The sequence below is a fragment of the Ornithorhynchus anatinus genome, chromosome 14 (assembly GCF_004115215.2).
Source record: "Ornithorhynchus anatinus isolate Pmale09 chromosome 14, mOrnAna1.pri.v4, whole genome shotgun sequence".
NCBI lineage: Eukaryota > Metazoa > Chordata > Mammalia > Monotremata > Ornithorhynchidae > Ornithorhynchus > Ornithorhynchus anatinus.
This window is the reverse complement of record NC_041741.1, coordinates 43,063,252-43,076,246: the sequence shown is the minus strand read 5'-3', so window position 1 is coordinate 43,076,246 and position 12,995 is coordinate 43,063,252. Positions and strand designations below refer to the sequence as shown.

General features: G+C 51.2%; 1 protein-coding gene across 5 annotated transcripts in view; it reads right to left on the bottom strand.

The window, feature by feature from the left end:
* Positions 1-8,010, bottom strand: part of TOM1 (target of myb1 membrane trafficking protein) — a 39,396-nt gene extending 31,386 nt beyond the window's left edge. For all 5 annotated transcript variants that reach the window (XM_029079116.2, XM_029079114.2, XM_029079115.2 and 2 more), the window contains exon 1: positions 7,924-8,010. In XM_029079116.2, coding sequence (XP_028934949.1) covers positions 7,924-7,975 — 52 coding nt within the window. In that variant the 5' untranslated portion in view covers positions 7,976-8,010. The remainder of the gene's footprint in view (positions 1-7,923) is intronic.
* Positions 8,011-12,995: the final 4,985 nt, after the last annotated feature.

Genomic DNA, 12,995 nt, shown 5'->3' with positions numbered 1-12,995 from the left:
TTGAATTCCCCAAGCCACTCCGACTTCACCCAGGACTATTATTACAAACACTTATCCTACCCTGCCTTGATTACTCTATCAGCCTCCTCGCTGACCTCCCAGCTTCTCCACTCTGCCGCCGGAATCGTTTTCCTTCAAAAACGTTCTGATCACATTTCCCTGCGCCTCAAGAAATTCCACTGGTTGCCCATCCACCTCCGCATCAAACAAAAACTCCCCACCATGGGGAAGCAGCGTGGCACAGTGCAAAGAGCCTGGGCTTCGGAGTCAGAGGTCGTGGGTTCGACTCCCGGCTCTGCCGCTTGTCAGCTGTGTGACTGTGGGCAAGTCACTTCACTTCTCTGCGCCTCAGTGACCTCATCTGTAAAATGGGGATGAAGACCCGTGAGCCTCACGTGGGACAACCTGATTACCCTGTATCTACCCCAGCGCTTAGAACACTGCTCTGCACATAGTAAGCGCTTAACAAATACCAACATTATTATTTAAAACACTCATTCACCTTGCTCTCTCCTACCTCACCTCACTATTCTCCTACTACAACCCAGCCCGCACACTTTATACCTCTAACGTTAACCTTCTCACCGTACCCCGGTCTCGTCTATCTTGCCACCGACCTCTCGCCCACATCCTGCCTCTGGAATGCCCTCCTTCCTCACATCAGACAGATAATTGCTCTCTCCCACTTCAAAGCCTTATTGAAAGCACATCCCCTCCAAGAAGCCTTCCCTGACTAAACCCTCCTCTCCTCTTCCTCCCACTCCCTTCTGCGTCACCCTGACTTGCTCCCTTCATTCATCCTCCCTGCCGGCCCCACAGCACACATGTATATATCTGTCATTTACGTGTATTAACGTCTGTCTTCCCCTCTAGATTGTGAGCTCGTAGAGGGTAGAGAATGTGTCTGTTTCTTGTTGTATTCTCCAAGTGCTCTGCCACAGTAAGTGCTCAATAAATACCATTGGTAATGATGATGATGATGATGATGATAACTCCACGCACGCTGCTGGCTTTTCTACTGTGGCTTCATAATGCTTCTCACTCAAAAATGCCAGGGAGCATTGCAATCACCCTACAGAGAGGCTCGGTGGAAAGAGCCCGGGCTTGGGAGTAAGAGGTTGTGAGGTCGAATCCCGGCTCTGCCGCTTGTCAGCTGTATGACTGTAGGCAAGTCACTTAACTTCTCTGTGCCTCAGTTGCCTCATCTGTAAAATGGGGATTAAGACTGTGAACCTCCCGTGGGACAACCTGACTACCCTGTATCTACCCCAGCGCTTAGAAAGTGCTCGGCACATAGTAAGCGCTTAACAAACACCAACATTATTATTATTATTATTATTACATGCTTCTGGGCTGGGCGACAGCTGGGTGGCGTGGGCTATTTTCCTCGATTTACTGAGGACGATACTTCAAACTCTGGGTAGGCAAGGCAGCCGCCTAGAAGTGAGTCACTAGGCCTGGCTGGGAAGAGATGGCAGATCTTCTGACATCCGGTGCTCTTCCTCCAGACCCAGATGAGGTCTGTATTGTGCTTTATAACTTTTTTGATGGCATTTGTTAAGCACTCACTACGTACCAGGCACTGTACTAAGTGCTGGGGTAGATATAAGCTGATTGGGTTGGACACAGTCCCTGTCCCACATGGGGCTCAGAGTCTTTATCCCCATTCTACAGATGAGATAACTGAGGCCCAGAGAAGTGACCTGATGAGGTCACCAGCAGATAAGACCCGGGATTAGAACCCGGGTCCTTCTGACTCCCTAGTGCGATATCCACTAGGTGAACCTGCTTCTCAGCTTCTCCTCAAGACTCACCTCTACAGAGAATTTCTACGGTGCTCCCATCTGTTACCAATGCTGCTATCCTGTACTCTCCCAAGCGCTTAGTACAGTGCTCTGCACAAAAAAGCGCTCAGTAAATATGATCGATCGACTGATCTGCCTCTGGTGACTCAGGCAAACTCCACAGCATTCACGAACCGCTCGCGGCTGGTAACACTCTTCATTGGTTCCGTGAATAAAAGTGAAAGTTCTGAACAATGTACAGTTTCCCGTAAGAAACAGTCCAAAGGATAGGGAGAAGAGGCATGGTGTAGTAGATGAGAGCCCGGGCCTGAGAATCAGAAGGACCTGGGTTCAAATCCCGGCTCCACCTCCTGCCTGCTGTGTGACCTTGAGCAAATTCATTCATTCATTCAATAGTATTTATTGAGCGCTTACTATGTGCAGAGCACTGTACTAAGCGTTTGGAATGTACAAATCGGCAACAGAGACAGTCCCTGCCCTTTGACGGGCTTACGGTCTAATCGGGGGAGACGGACAGACAAGAACAGTAGCAATAAATAGAATCGAGGGGATGAACATCTCATTAAAACAGTAGCAAATAAATAGAATCAAGGTGATGTACATCTCATTAACAAAATAAGTAGGGTAATGAAAATATATACAGTTGAGCGGACGAGTACGGTGCTGAGGGGAGGGGAAGGGAGAGGGGGAGGAGCAGAGGGAAAGGGGGGGAAAGGACGGCTTTGCTGCAGAGAGGTGAAGGGGGGATAGAGGGAGCAGAGGGAAAAGGGGAGCTCAGTCAAGGAAGGCCTCTTGGAGGAGGTGAGCTTTAAGTAGGGTTTTGAAGAAGGGAAGAGAATGAGTTTGGCGGAGGTGAGGAGGGAGGGCGTTCCGGGACCGCGGGAGGACGCGGCCCGGGGGTCGACGGCGGGACGGGCGAGAACGGGGGACGGCGAGGAGGTGGGCGGCGGAGGAGCGGAGCGTGCGGGGTGGGCGGTGGAAAGAGAGAAGGGAGGAGAGGTAGGAGGGGGCAAGGTGACGGACAGCCTCGAAGCCTAGAGTGAGGAGTTTTCGTTTCGTGCGGAGGTCGATAGGCAGCCACTGGAGGTTTTTAAGAAGGGGAGTGACATGCCCAGAGCGTTTCTGCAGCAAGATATCCGGGCAGCGGAATGAAGAATAGACTGGAGAGGGGAGAGAGAGGAGGAAGGGAGATCAGAGAGCAGACTGACACAGTAATCTAGCAGGGATATTGTGCCTCAGTTACCCATCTGAAAATGGAGATTAAGATCGTGAGCCCCACGTGGGACAGGGATTGGGACTGTTTGCTTGAATCCACCCCAGCGCTTAGGACAGTGTCTGGCACATGGTAAGCGCTTAGTAAATACCACAATTATTCTTTACGCATTCCCAAGATCTCCAAACTAATGAATATATTAAAAAGAGTGAGGGGAAAAAAACAACACAGTGGAGTTACAAGATGAAACAGTGTACTAGAAATGAAAGAGTGTGAATTAGAGGTTTGGGTAATTTTCCAAAAGTATTTCCTTTCACATCCCACTCAGCAAAAAGGGATTTTTGCCCCCAGACTCGAGATGGCATATTCTATGCTAAACAGTTCTTCCATTACCGACGGTAAATTAAAATGGCCGCACACCACCCTATTCCGTTAGGTGAAAATACTTCAAAGAGAAGGGAAGTTCTCGGACCAAGGTCGATTCCTCAGCTATCCAAGCGAGGGAGCGCTAATAATAATAAGAATAACGGTATTTGTTAAGCGCTTACTATGTGCCAAGCACTGTTCTAAGCGCTGGGGTAGATACGAGGTGATCAGGTCGTCCCACGTCTTACCCCCCATTTTACAGATGAGGTAACCGAGGCACAGAGAAGGAAACTGAGGCTTGCCCAAGGTCACCCAGCAGACAAGCGGCGGAGCCGGGATTAGATCCCATGTCCTCTGACTCCCGAGCCCGAGCTCTGTCTATTAAGCCAACGCTGCTGCATTATAATACCAGTCATTAAAATGTTATGGAAGAAAGAGGAATGGAATTGCTCTCTCCAGCTGTAATCAGTTATATATTTGTCTCTCTAATTTCTGCTCATATACGTATTTGTGTTTGTTCCATCTCCTCTATTAGATTGTAAGAGGCCTACAGTCCTCTCCTACTAAGTGTCTCTGGAAGCACACACTGTACTTTCCAAACGAAGAGCACTCGGTGTTACCGGACCGAACGATAAGGCTAAAATGTCCGATAGGCTATTTAAACCGACAGGACCGTCTGGTAACCTTGCTTCAAATGCGCGTGAGGGGAAAAGAGAAATCCTAGAAAATGAGGGTCAAAGAAGAATTAATGCCACTGTCGACGAGAACGTAGAGCCGGCAGTCCTTCACTGGGAGGGTCCGGCTGTCCTTTGGATCGGAGAAAGAAGTTGTCAAGTTAGTACGGGCCTGGGAGTCAGAGGACCTGGCTCTGTCACCGGTCTGTTGTGAGACCTTGGGTAAGTCACTTCATGTCAGTTATCCCATCTCAATGGGGATTAAGACCCCACGTAAGACGGGGGTCTGTGACCAACCCGTTGATCTTCTATCCCAGCATTTAGTGCAGTGCCTGGCACATAGTAAGCGCTTAACAAACGCCACCAAAAAAAAAAGTTATGAAGTACAATTCAGAGCAGCGGGAAGACCACGCCTGTGTTGGGCTCAACACGGAACCCTGGTCTCCAAAAATGCACGACGCCACTAAATCAGCCCAACTAGGCAACGTCTCGGCCGGCCGCGGCCATCCCCGGCTAGCGTTTCCGACTGCCCGAAAGCGGCGTCTGGAATCACGGTAACAGCTCATGCGGCCAAACGTTTTCCGTGCCAATTCTGCTCTGAGTTACTAATAACTTTCAGGTCCAAACAGAGCTCCCTCTGAAGCTGTTGGGAGCCTGGCCCGGAGCGAGAACCCGCTGGCAGAGAGAGAGGGTGGCTAGTCCGTCGTGTAACCTTATCTTTCTGAGCGGAGTCTTCTGCGGTGGAAGGGACCGAAGTTTCTGGGACATCCCTTTGGCCACGTGGTGTGTCCACGGGTTAGGGATGTTTCCTTCGACTTTAAAAACCGGTGGCAGGAAGTTTCGGTGCTGGCACGTGATGAAGGCACTGCTGCGGGCCTGAAGAAAGAGCCCTCCGTGTCAGAAGGTCTGCCATCTCTTCCCTAGTGACTCACTGGGTGGTTTCTAGGCAGCTGCCTTCCCTACTCTGAGTCCGGAATATCTTCCTCGGTAAATCGAGGAAAAAGAGCTCACACCACCCAGCTCTCGCCCAGCCCAGAGGCGTGTAGGGTGTCGGCAAAACTCCCTGCGATCTTCGATTGAGAAACACCGTGAAGCCACAGTAGGGAAACCGACAGAGCGCGCGGAGTTAGTTCCGGGTGAGGCGGACTCGGCCACATCTGCATAAGGGTCGTTAAATGAAGAGAGACCCGAACGCATAGTACAGCGCTTAGTAGACTGCTGGGCACTCAGCAAGCTCCCAGTAAACACCACTGACTGATTGAAGTTGCCTCTCTAGGGAGATCACCTGAGGCAGGGTACTCTGTCCGCAGAGGAATGAGAAGCAGAGGGATCAAGGTTTTCCAAAAAAAAACCACCCAAAACAGCAGTCTCTCTCTCTCTCTCACACACACCTGGGTTCTAATCCCAACTCCACACTTGTCAGCTGTATGACCTTGGGCAAGTCACTTCCCTGGGCCTCATTCACCTCATTTGCAAAATGCGGTTTAAGACAGTGAGCTCCGTGTGGGACATGGACTGTGTCCAACCTGATTAGCTTGTCCCACCTGATTAATAATAATAATGGTGGTATTTGTTAAGCGCTTACTACGTGCTGAGCACCGTTCTAAGCGTTGGGGTAGATACAGGGGAATGAGGTTGTCCCACGTGAGGCTCACAGTCTTCATCCCCATTTTAATAGTAATAATAATAATGTTGGTATTTGTTAAGCGCTGGGGGAGATACAGGGTGATCAGGTTGTCCCACGTGGGGCTTCTCTGTGCCTCAGTTGCCTCACCTGTCAAATGGGGATAAAGGCTGTGAGCTCCACCTGGGACAGGGGAGGGTTCAACCCCATCTGCTTGTATCCACCCCGGCGCTCAGTACAGTGCCTGGCACATAGTAAGCACTTAAATACCATAATCATTATTATTCTAGTAAGTACTCAATAAATACCATTGCGTGATTCTGTTATCTCTGGTAGGGCAGGCGAATTCTGATTGGTGATGAGGAAGAATTTTAATAAATTCAGGTTTCAGGTTGGGGGGTCGTGGCTGACACCGGGATGGGCAGGGGAGCTTCAGCTCCACCAATCCCCATGACCATCCTCTTCAGTGCCATCAATTATTAATAATAATAATAATGATAATGTTTGGAAGTTGCTGATCACTTACTGGGTGCCAGGGACTGTAAGAATAATAATGATGGGATTTGTTAAAACGTTTACTATGTGCCAAGCACTGTTCTAAGCACTGAGGTAGATACAAGGTAATCAGATTGTCCCACGTGAGGCTCACAGTCTTCATCCCCATTTTACAGATGATGTCACAGAGGCCCAAGGAAGGTAAGTGGCTTGCCCCAAATCACACAGCTGACAGGTGACGGAGCCGGGATTAGAACCCATGTACTAAGCGCCGGGGTGGATGGATATAAAGTGGGTTGGACCCGATCCCTGTCCCACATGAGGCTCACAGTCTCATTCCCCATTTTAGAGATCAGCGTGGCTCAGTGGAAAGAGCAGGGGCTTTGGAGTCCGAGGTCATGAGTTCGAATCCCGCTCGGCCACTTGTCAGCTGTGTGACTTCGGGCAAGTCACTTCACTTCTCGGTGCCTCAGTTACCTCATCTGTAAAATGAGGATTAAGACTGTGAGCCCCACGTGGGACAACCTGATTCCCCTGTGTCTATCCCAGCGCTTCGGACAGTGCTCGGCACATAGTACGCGCTTAACAAATACCAACATTATTATTATTATTATTAGAGATGAGGGAACTGAGGCATGGGGGCAAGTGACTTGGCCAAGGTCACACAGCAGCCAGGATAAGGACCAAGGTCCTTCTCGCTCCCAGGCCGGTGCGAACAGCGTGGCTCCGTGGAAAGAGCCCGGGCTTGGGAGTCAGAGATCGTGGGTTCAAATTCCTGCTCTGCCACTTATCAGCTGTGTGACTTTGGGCAAATCACTTCACTTCTCTGGGCCTCAGTTCCCTCCTCTGCAAAATGGGGATGAAAACCGTGCATCTCACGTGGGACAACCTGATGACCTCGTACCTACCCAGCGCTCAGAAGAGTGCTTGGCACATAGGGAGCGCTTAACGAATACCAAATTATTATTATTACTCCTCCTCCTCCAGGCTGCTTGCCATTGAAAGAGCCCGGGCTTGGGAGTCAGAGGTCATGGGTTCGAATCCCCGCTCTGCCACCTGTCAGCTGGGTGACTGTGGGCAAGTCACTTCACTGGGCCTCAGTGACCTCCTCTGTAAAATGGGGATGAAGACTGGGAGCTCACGTGGGACCACCTGATGACCCTGCATCTCCCCCAGCGCTTAGCACAGCGCTCTGCACACAGTAAGCGCTTAACAAATACCAACATTATTATTCTCTGTGCCTCAGTTCCCTCATCTGTAAAATGGGGCTGAAGATTGGGAGCCTCACGTGGGGACCACCTGACCCCGCATCTCCCCCAGCGCTTAGCACAGTGCTCTGCACAGAGTAAGCGCTTAACAAATACCAACATTATTAATATTGTTGCTCGACTGCCCCAGGCGACTGCGGCAGTGCCCCCCGCCTGGCCGTCCCTGGGGTCGGAGAGGGCTCCCTGGAGGCGGCGGCCCCGGGGAGCCGAGGTGGGCAGGGAGGCCGCGGCCCCTTTAAGGGCCCCGACTCCGGGACCCGCCCCCCGACGCCGATTGGTCGGACGGCGGTCAGCTGACCACGGCCGCCGCCCGCGATTGGCCCGGGCCCCGTCACTCAGGGAGGGAGGCGGGGCCCGGCCGGCGGGAGGGCCGGGGGCGGGGGGGAAGAGGAGGAGGAGGAGGAGGAGGACGGAGGACGGAGGACGGAGGACGGAGGAAACCCCGCTCCGGCCCAGCGGCCGCCGGGGCCGCACTCACCGATCCGCTGTCCCACCGGGGAGCTGAACGGATTCCCCAGGAGAAAGTCCATGGCGGCCGCCGCCGCCGCCGCCGACCAGCTGACGCCGCAACGGCCAGGGCCCCGTCACGTGACCCGCCGGCCGAGGTGAAGGGAGGGGGCCGCCGCCCCGCCCCCTGACGCGCGCGCGCGCGCCCCGTGGGGGGGAAAGGGAGGGGCGATGACCTCACACCCGCCGTCGCGGCGTCCTCCGTGACGTCATACGGCAGGAGCCGCCTCCCTATTGGTCCGTTCTCCCCCCTCAGGGGCCGCGCCCTCCCGCCCCCTCCGTCATTCATTCATATTTAGTCATTCATTCATTCATTCCAACGAACGTACTGAGCGCTTCCCGTGTGCAGAGCGCTGGACTGAGCGCCTGGGAAGGCCACGGTTAATCGCCGTCCAGACGGCATGATGGAGGCTTCTGAGGGGAGGGGGCCGCCTCTTTCCAAGCCTCTCCTCCCACCCTACCCCAGTGCTGAGGGAGCGCCTCCGTCATTCAGTCATTCAATCGTATTTATTGAGCGCTTAACGTGTGCAGAGCAGTGTACTGAGCGCTTGGATAGGTCAAAGTTAATCATCATCCAGGCCGCATTAGGGAGGCTGCTGAGGGGGTGGTCACCTTTCAATCTCCCCTCTCCCACCCCAGTACTGAGGGAGCGCCTCACTCACTCATTCATTCATTCATATTTATTGAGCACTTACTATCATCATAATAATAAATAGGATATTTGTTAAGCGCTTACTATGTGCCGAGCACTGTTCTAAGCACTGGGGTAGATACAGGGTCATCAGGTTGTCTCACATGGGGCTCCCAGTCTTCATCCCCATGTTCCAGAGGAGGGAACTGAGGCCCGGAGAAGTGAAGTGGCTTGCCCAAGGTCACACCACAGACAAGTGGCGGAGGTGGGATTCGAACCCACGGCCTGATTCCCACACTAAGCCACGCTGTGCGGCGCCCAGTACTAAGTGCTTGGGACAGCCTATTGCCGCCTTAAGGTCTCTAGAAGCCCAAAACACAGAATTTGCAGTTGGATTTGTTAGATTTGTCCACAATGACTAGAAAGCCCGGCCGGACCACAGACTCAAGATGGTTTCCCACTTTCGGTTCTTCCACTCCTTACGTCAGTTTGTAGTCTGTCACGAAGCAGCAGCCCGGCCTGGTGGAAAGAGCGCCGACCCGGGAGCCAGGGGACCTGGGTTCTAATCCTCCGTCCTCCAATTGCCTGCTGTGTGATTTAACTTCTCGGTCATTCCGTTGCCTCATCTGTACAATGGGGATCAAATACCTGTTCTTCCTCCTACTTGGACCGAGAGCCTCATCAATCAATTGATCCATCACATTTATCGACAGCTTACTATGTGCAGAGCGCTGTGCTGAGTGGGGGAGTACAAAACATCCGAATCAGTGCACACGTTCCTTGCCCATAAGGAGCTTAGGTTGGGACAGGGGCTGTGTTAAACCTCATTATCTTGTATACTTGAAACAGTGCTTAACACATACCATAAAAAAGGACAAAAACCAAATAAATAAGGGCAAATTTTGCCTGAATATCTAATGGGAAGGACTTGACTAGTCATCCAGCTTGTGTGTTCACCTGGCAACCTAATCTTTTTTATGGTTTTCGTTAAGCGCTTACTATGTGCCAGGCACTGTTCTAAGCGCCGGGGTGGACACAAGCCAATCACGGACACGGTCCCATGTGGGGCTCCCAACCTTAATACCCATTTTACAGGCGAGGGAACCGAGGCCCAGAGAAGTGAAGTGATTTGCCCAAGGTGACAAGCGGTGGAGCCGACATTAGAACCCAGGTCCTTCTGACTCCCAGGCCCGGGCTCTAGCCATTAGACCAGGATGCTTTTTAATCTTTGGGATAAATCGTGACATTCTGAAAGCAACACCACACGTTCCAGGTTCGGTGAAGGTTTGCCTGGTTCGGTTAGTTTCTCACCCGCTGCCGGCTCCAAAATCGGAGTCACTCCTTTAGGCCCTGCAATGCCCAGTAGCTCGTACGTCGTGTTTCTAAATCTGCTGCTAGAGATGCATCTTCTTTTCACCGGTATTTTTGTTCCTGGAAAGCCAGCTATTTTTATATTATTTTCTCAGTTATTTTTATGCTAGCCCGCATGTATTTTCTTCCTGTCCTCAGCACTCGTGTTGCTATATATTCTATTAATTCGTGTATTTATCTGTACACCCCGACTTTCATCCAGGTAGTCCTTCAGGACATTTTTGTAGTGCTTCCTTTTTCTCCCTCATGGTGTAATGGGTAGAGCGCAGGCCTGGGAGCGACAAAGTCATGGGTTCTAATTCTGGCTCCGGCACTTCTTGCCCGCTGTGTGACTTCATTCATTCATTCAATAGTATTTATTGAGCGCTTACTATGTGCAGAGCACTGTACTAAGCGCTTGGAATGTACAAATCGAAAACAGATAGAGACAGTCCCCGCCCTTGGACGGGCTTACAGTCTAATCGGGGGAGACGGACAGACAAGAACAATGGCAATAAATAGAATCGAGGGGAAGAACATCTCATTGAAACAATAGCAAATAAATAGAATCAAGGCATGGTACTTCACTTCTCTGGGCCTCAGTCACCCCATCTGTAAAATGGGGATTAAGACTGTGAGCCTTATACAAGACAGGGACTGTGTCCAACCCGATTTGCTTGTATCCACCCCTGGGCTTAGTACAGAGCCTAGGACATAGTAAGCACTTAAATTCTATAATTATTATTACTGCTTTTTTTAAAATGGTATTTGTTAGGGGCTTACGAGACGCCAGGCATTGTACTGAGTGCCGGGGTAGATAAATCAGGTTGGACCGGGTTGGAGGTCCACGATCCACGTGGGCCTCACGGTCGTAATCCCCATTTTAATAATAATAATAATGTTGGTATTTGTTAAGCGCTTACTATGTGCCGAGCACTGTTCTAATTTTACGGATGAGAACGCTGAGGCACAGAGAGGTTAAGTGACTTGACCAAGGTCACACAGCAGACAAGTGTCAGAGCCGGGATTAGTACGCAGGTCCTCTGACTCCAGGTCTGGGCTCATTCCTTTAGGCCACGCTGCTTCTCACCCTCTAGACTCTGAGCTTGTTGTGAGTAGGGAATGGGGCTTGTTGATATAGTGTGGTCTCCCAAGTGCTTAGTGCAGCGCTGTGCACACAGAAAGCGCTCAATAAATACGGTTGACTGACGACCGACTCTCCCCTCCTTCAAAGCACATCTCCTCCACGAGGTCTTCCCCGATGTCCCCCATTTCCTCTTGTCCCACTCCCTTCTGCATCACCCCGACGCGCTCCCTTCATCCATCCGCCGTCCCGGCCCCATAGAACTCACGCCCATATCTGTCATTTATTTATTTCCATTAACGGCCGTCTCCCCCCCTAGACTACAAGCTTTTGTGGGCAGGGAACGTATCTTTTCTATTGTACTCTCCCAAGCGCTTAGTACAGCGCTCTGCACGCAATAAGTGTTCAACAAAATACCAATGATTGATTGGGTAGAGAAGCAGCGTGGCTCAGTGGAAAGAGCCCGGGGTTGGGAGTCAGAGGTTCGAATCCCTGCTCTGCCACTTGTCAGCTGTGTGACTGTGGGCAAGTCGCTTCACTTCTCTGGGCCTCAGTTCCCTCTTCTGTAAAATGGGGATGAAGACTGTGAGCCTCCCGTGGGACAACCTGATGACCCTGTATCTACCCCAGCGTTTTGAACAGTGCTCTGCACATAGTAAGCGCTTAGCAAATGTCAACATTATTTAGCTTCTATTTCGGCTGTACATCACCTGGACCGTTAGAGGATACTCAGTAAGTAGTACCCATTAACGACATTGACGGAATCTTTAAAGACCCAATTTAAGGACGACGAGACCTTCACCTCCTCCAGGAGGCCCTCCTAGACTAAGCCCCCCCCTTCCTCTGCTCCTCCTCCTCCTCCTCCTCTCATCGCCCCGACTCCCTCCCGCTACTCTATCCCCCTCCCCGCCCCACAGCACTTGTGTATATATGTATTTATTATTCTGTTTATTTTATTAATGATGTATATATAATTCTATTTATTTATATCGATGCTACTGATATAAATAGCATCTAGATTCTATTTAGTTGCCATTGTTTTTACGAGATGTTCTTCCCCTTGACTCTATTTATCGCCATCGTTCTCGTCTGTCCGTCTCCCCCGATTAGACCGTGCGCCCGTCAAACGGCAGGGACCGTCTCTCTCTGTTGCCGACTTGTTCATTCCGAGCGCTTAGTACAGTGCTCTGCACATAGTAAGCGCTCAGTGAATACTGTTGAATGAATGAATATTGATGCCTGTTTACCTGTTATGCTGTCTGCCCCCTTCTAAACCGTGAGCCCGTTGTTGGGTAGGGATTGTCTCTGTTGCCGAATTGCACATTCCAAGCGCCCAGTACAGTGCTCTGCACACAGCAAGCGCTCAGTTAAGTGTGATGGAAGGAATGGATGGAAGACCCAGACCCAAGCAGATTATTGGCATGACAAGGTCGGCACCAACTGAGAAGCAGCATGGCTCAGTGGCAAGAGCCCGGGCTTTGGAGTCAGAGGTCATGGGTTCGAATCCCCACTCTGCCACTCGTCAGCTGTGTGACTGTGGGCGAGTCACTTCACTTCTCTGTGCCTCAGTTCCCTCATCTGTAAAATGGGGATGAAGACTGTGAGCCCCACGTGGGACAACCTGATTCCCCTGTGTCTACCCCAGCGCTTAGAACAGTGCTCGGCACATAGTAAGCGCTTAACAAATATCAACATTATTAACTCCGCCTCAGCCAAGCAGACTCGCAATATAGATGCGGGATTTATAGAATCCGGGGGGAGATTTTATCCCGTGTACATCCCATATCGGTAATAACTGTAAAGTTGTTAGGGGCGGGGAATGTGTCTGTCAGTTTTGTTGCATTGTGCCCTCCCAGGTGCTTAATACGGTGCTTTGCACATAGTAAGCGCTTAAATGCCATCATTATTATTAATACCATTGATTGATTAATAACACGTTATATTAGAAGCAGTGTGGCTCAGTGGAAAGAGCCCGAGC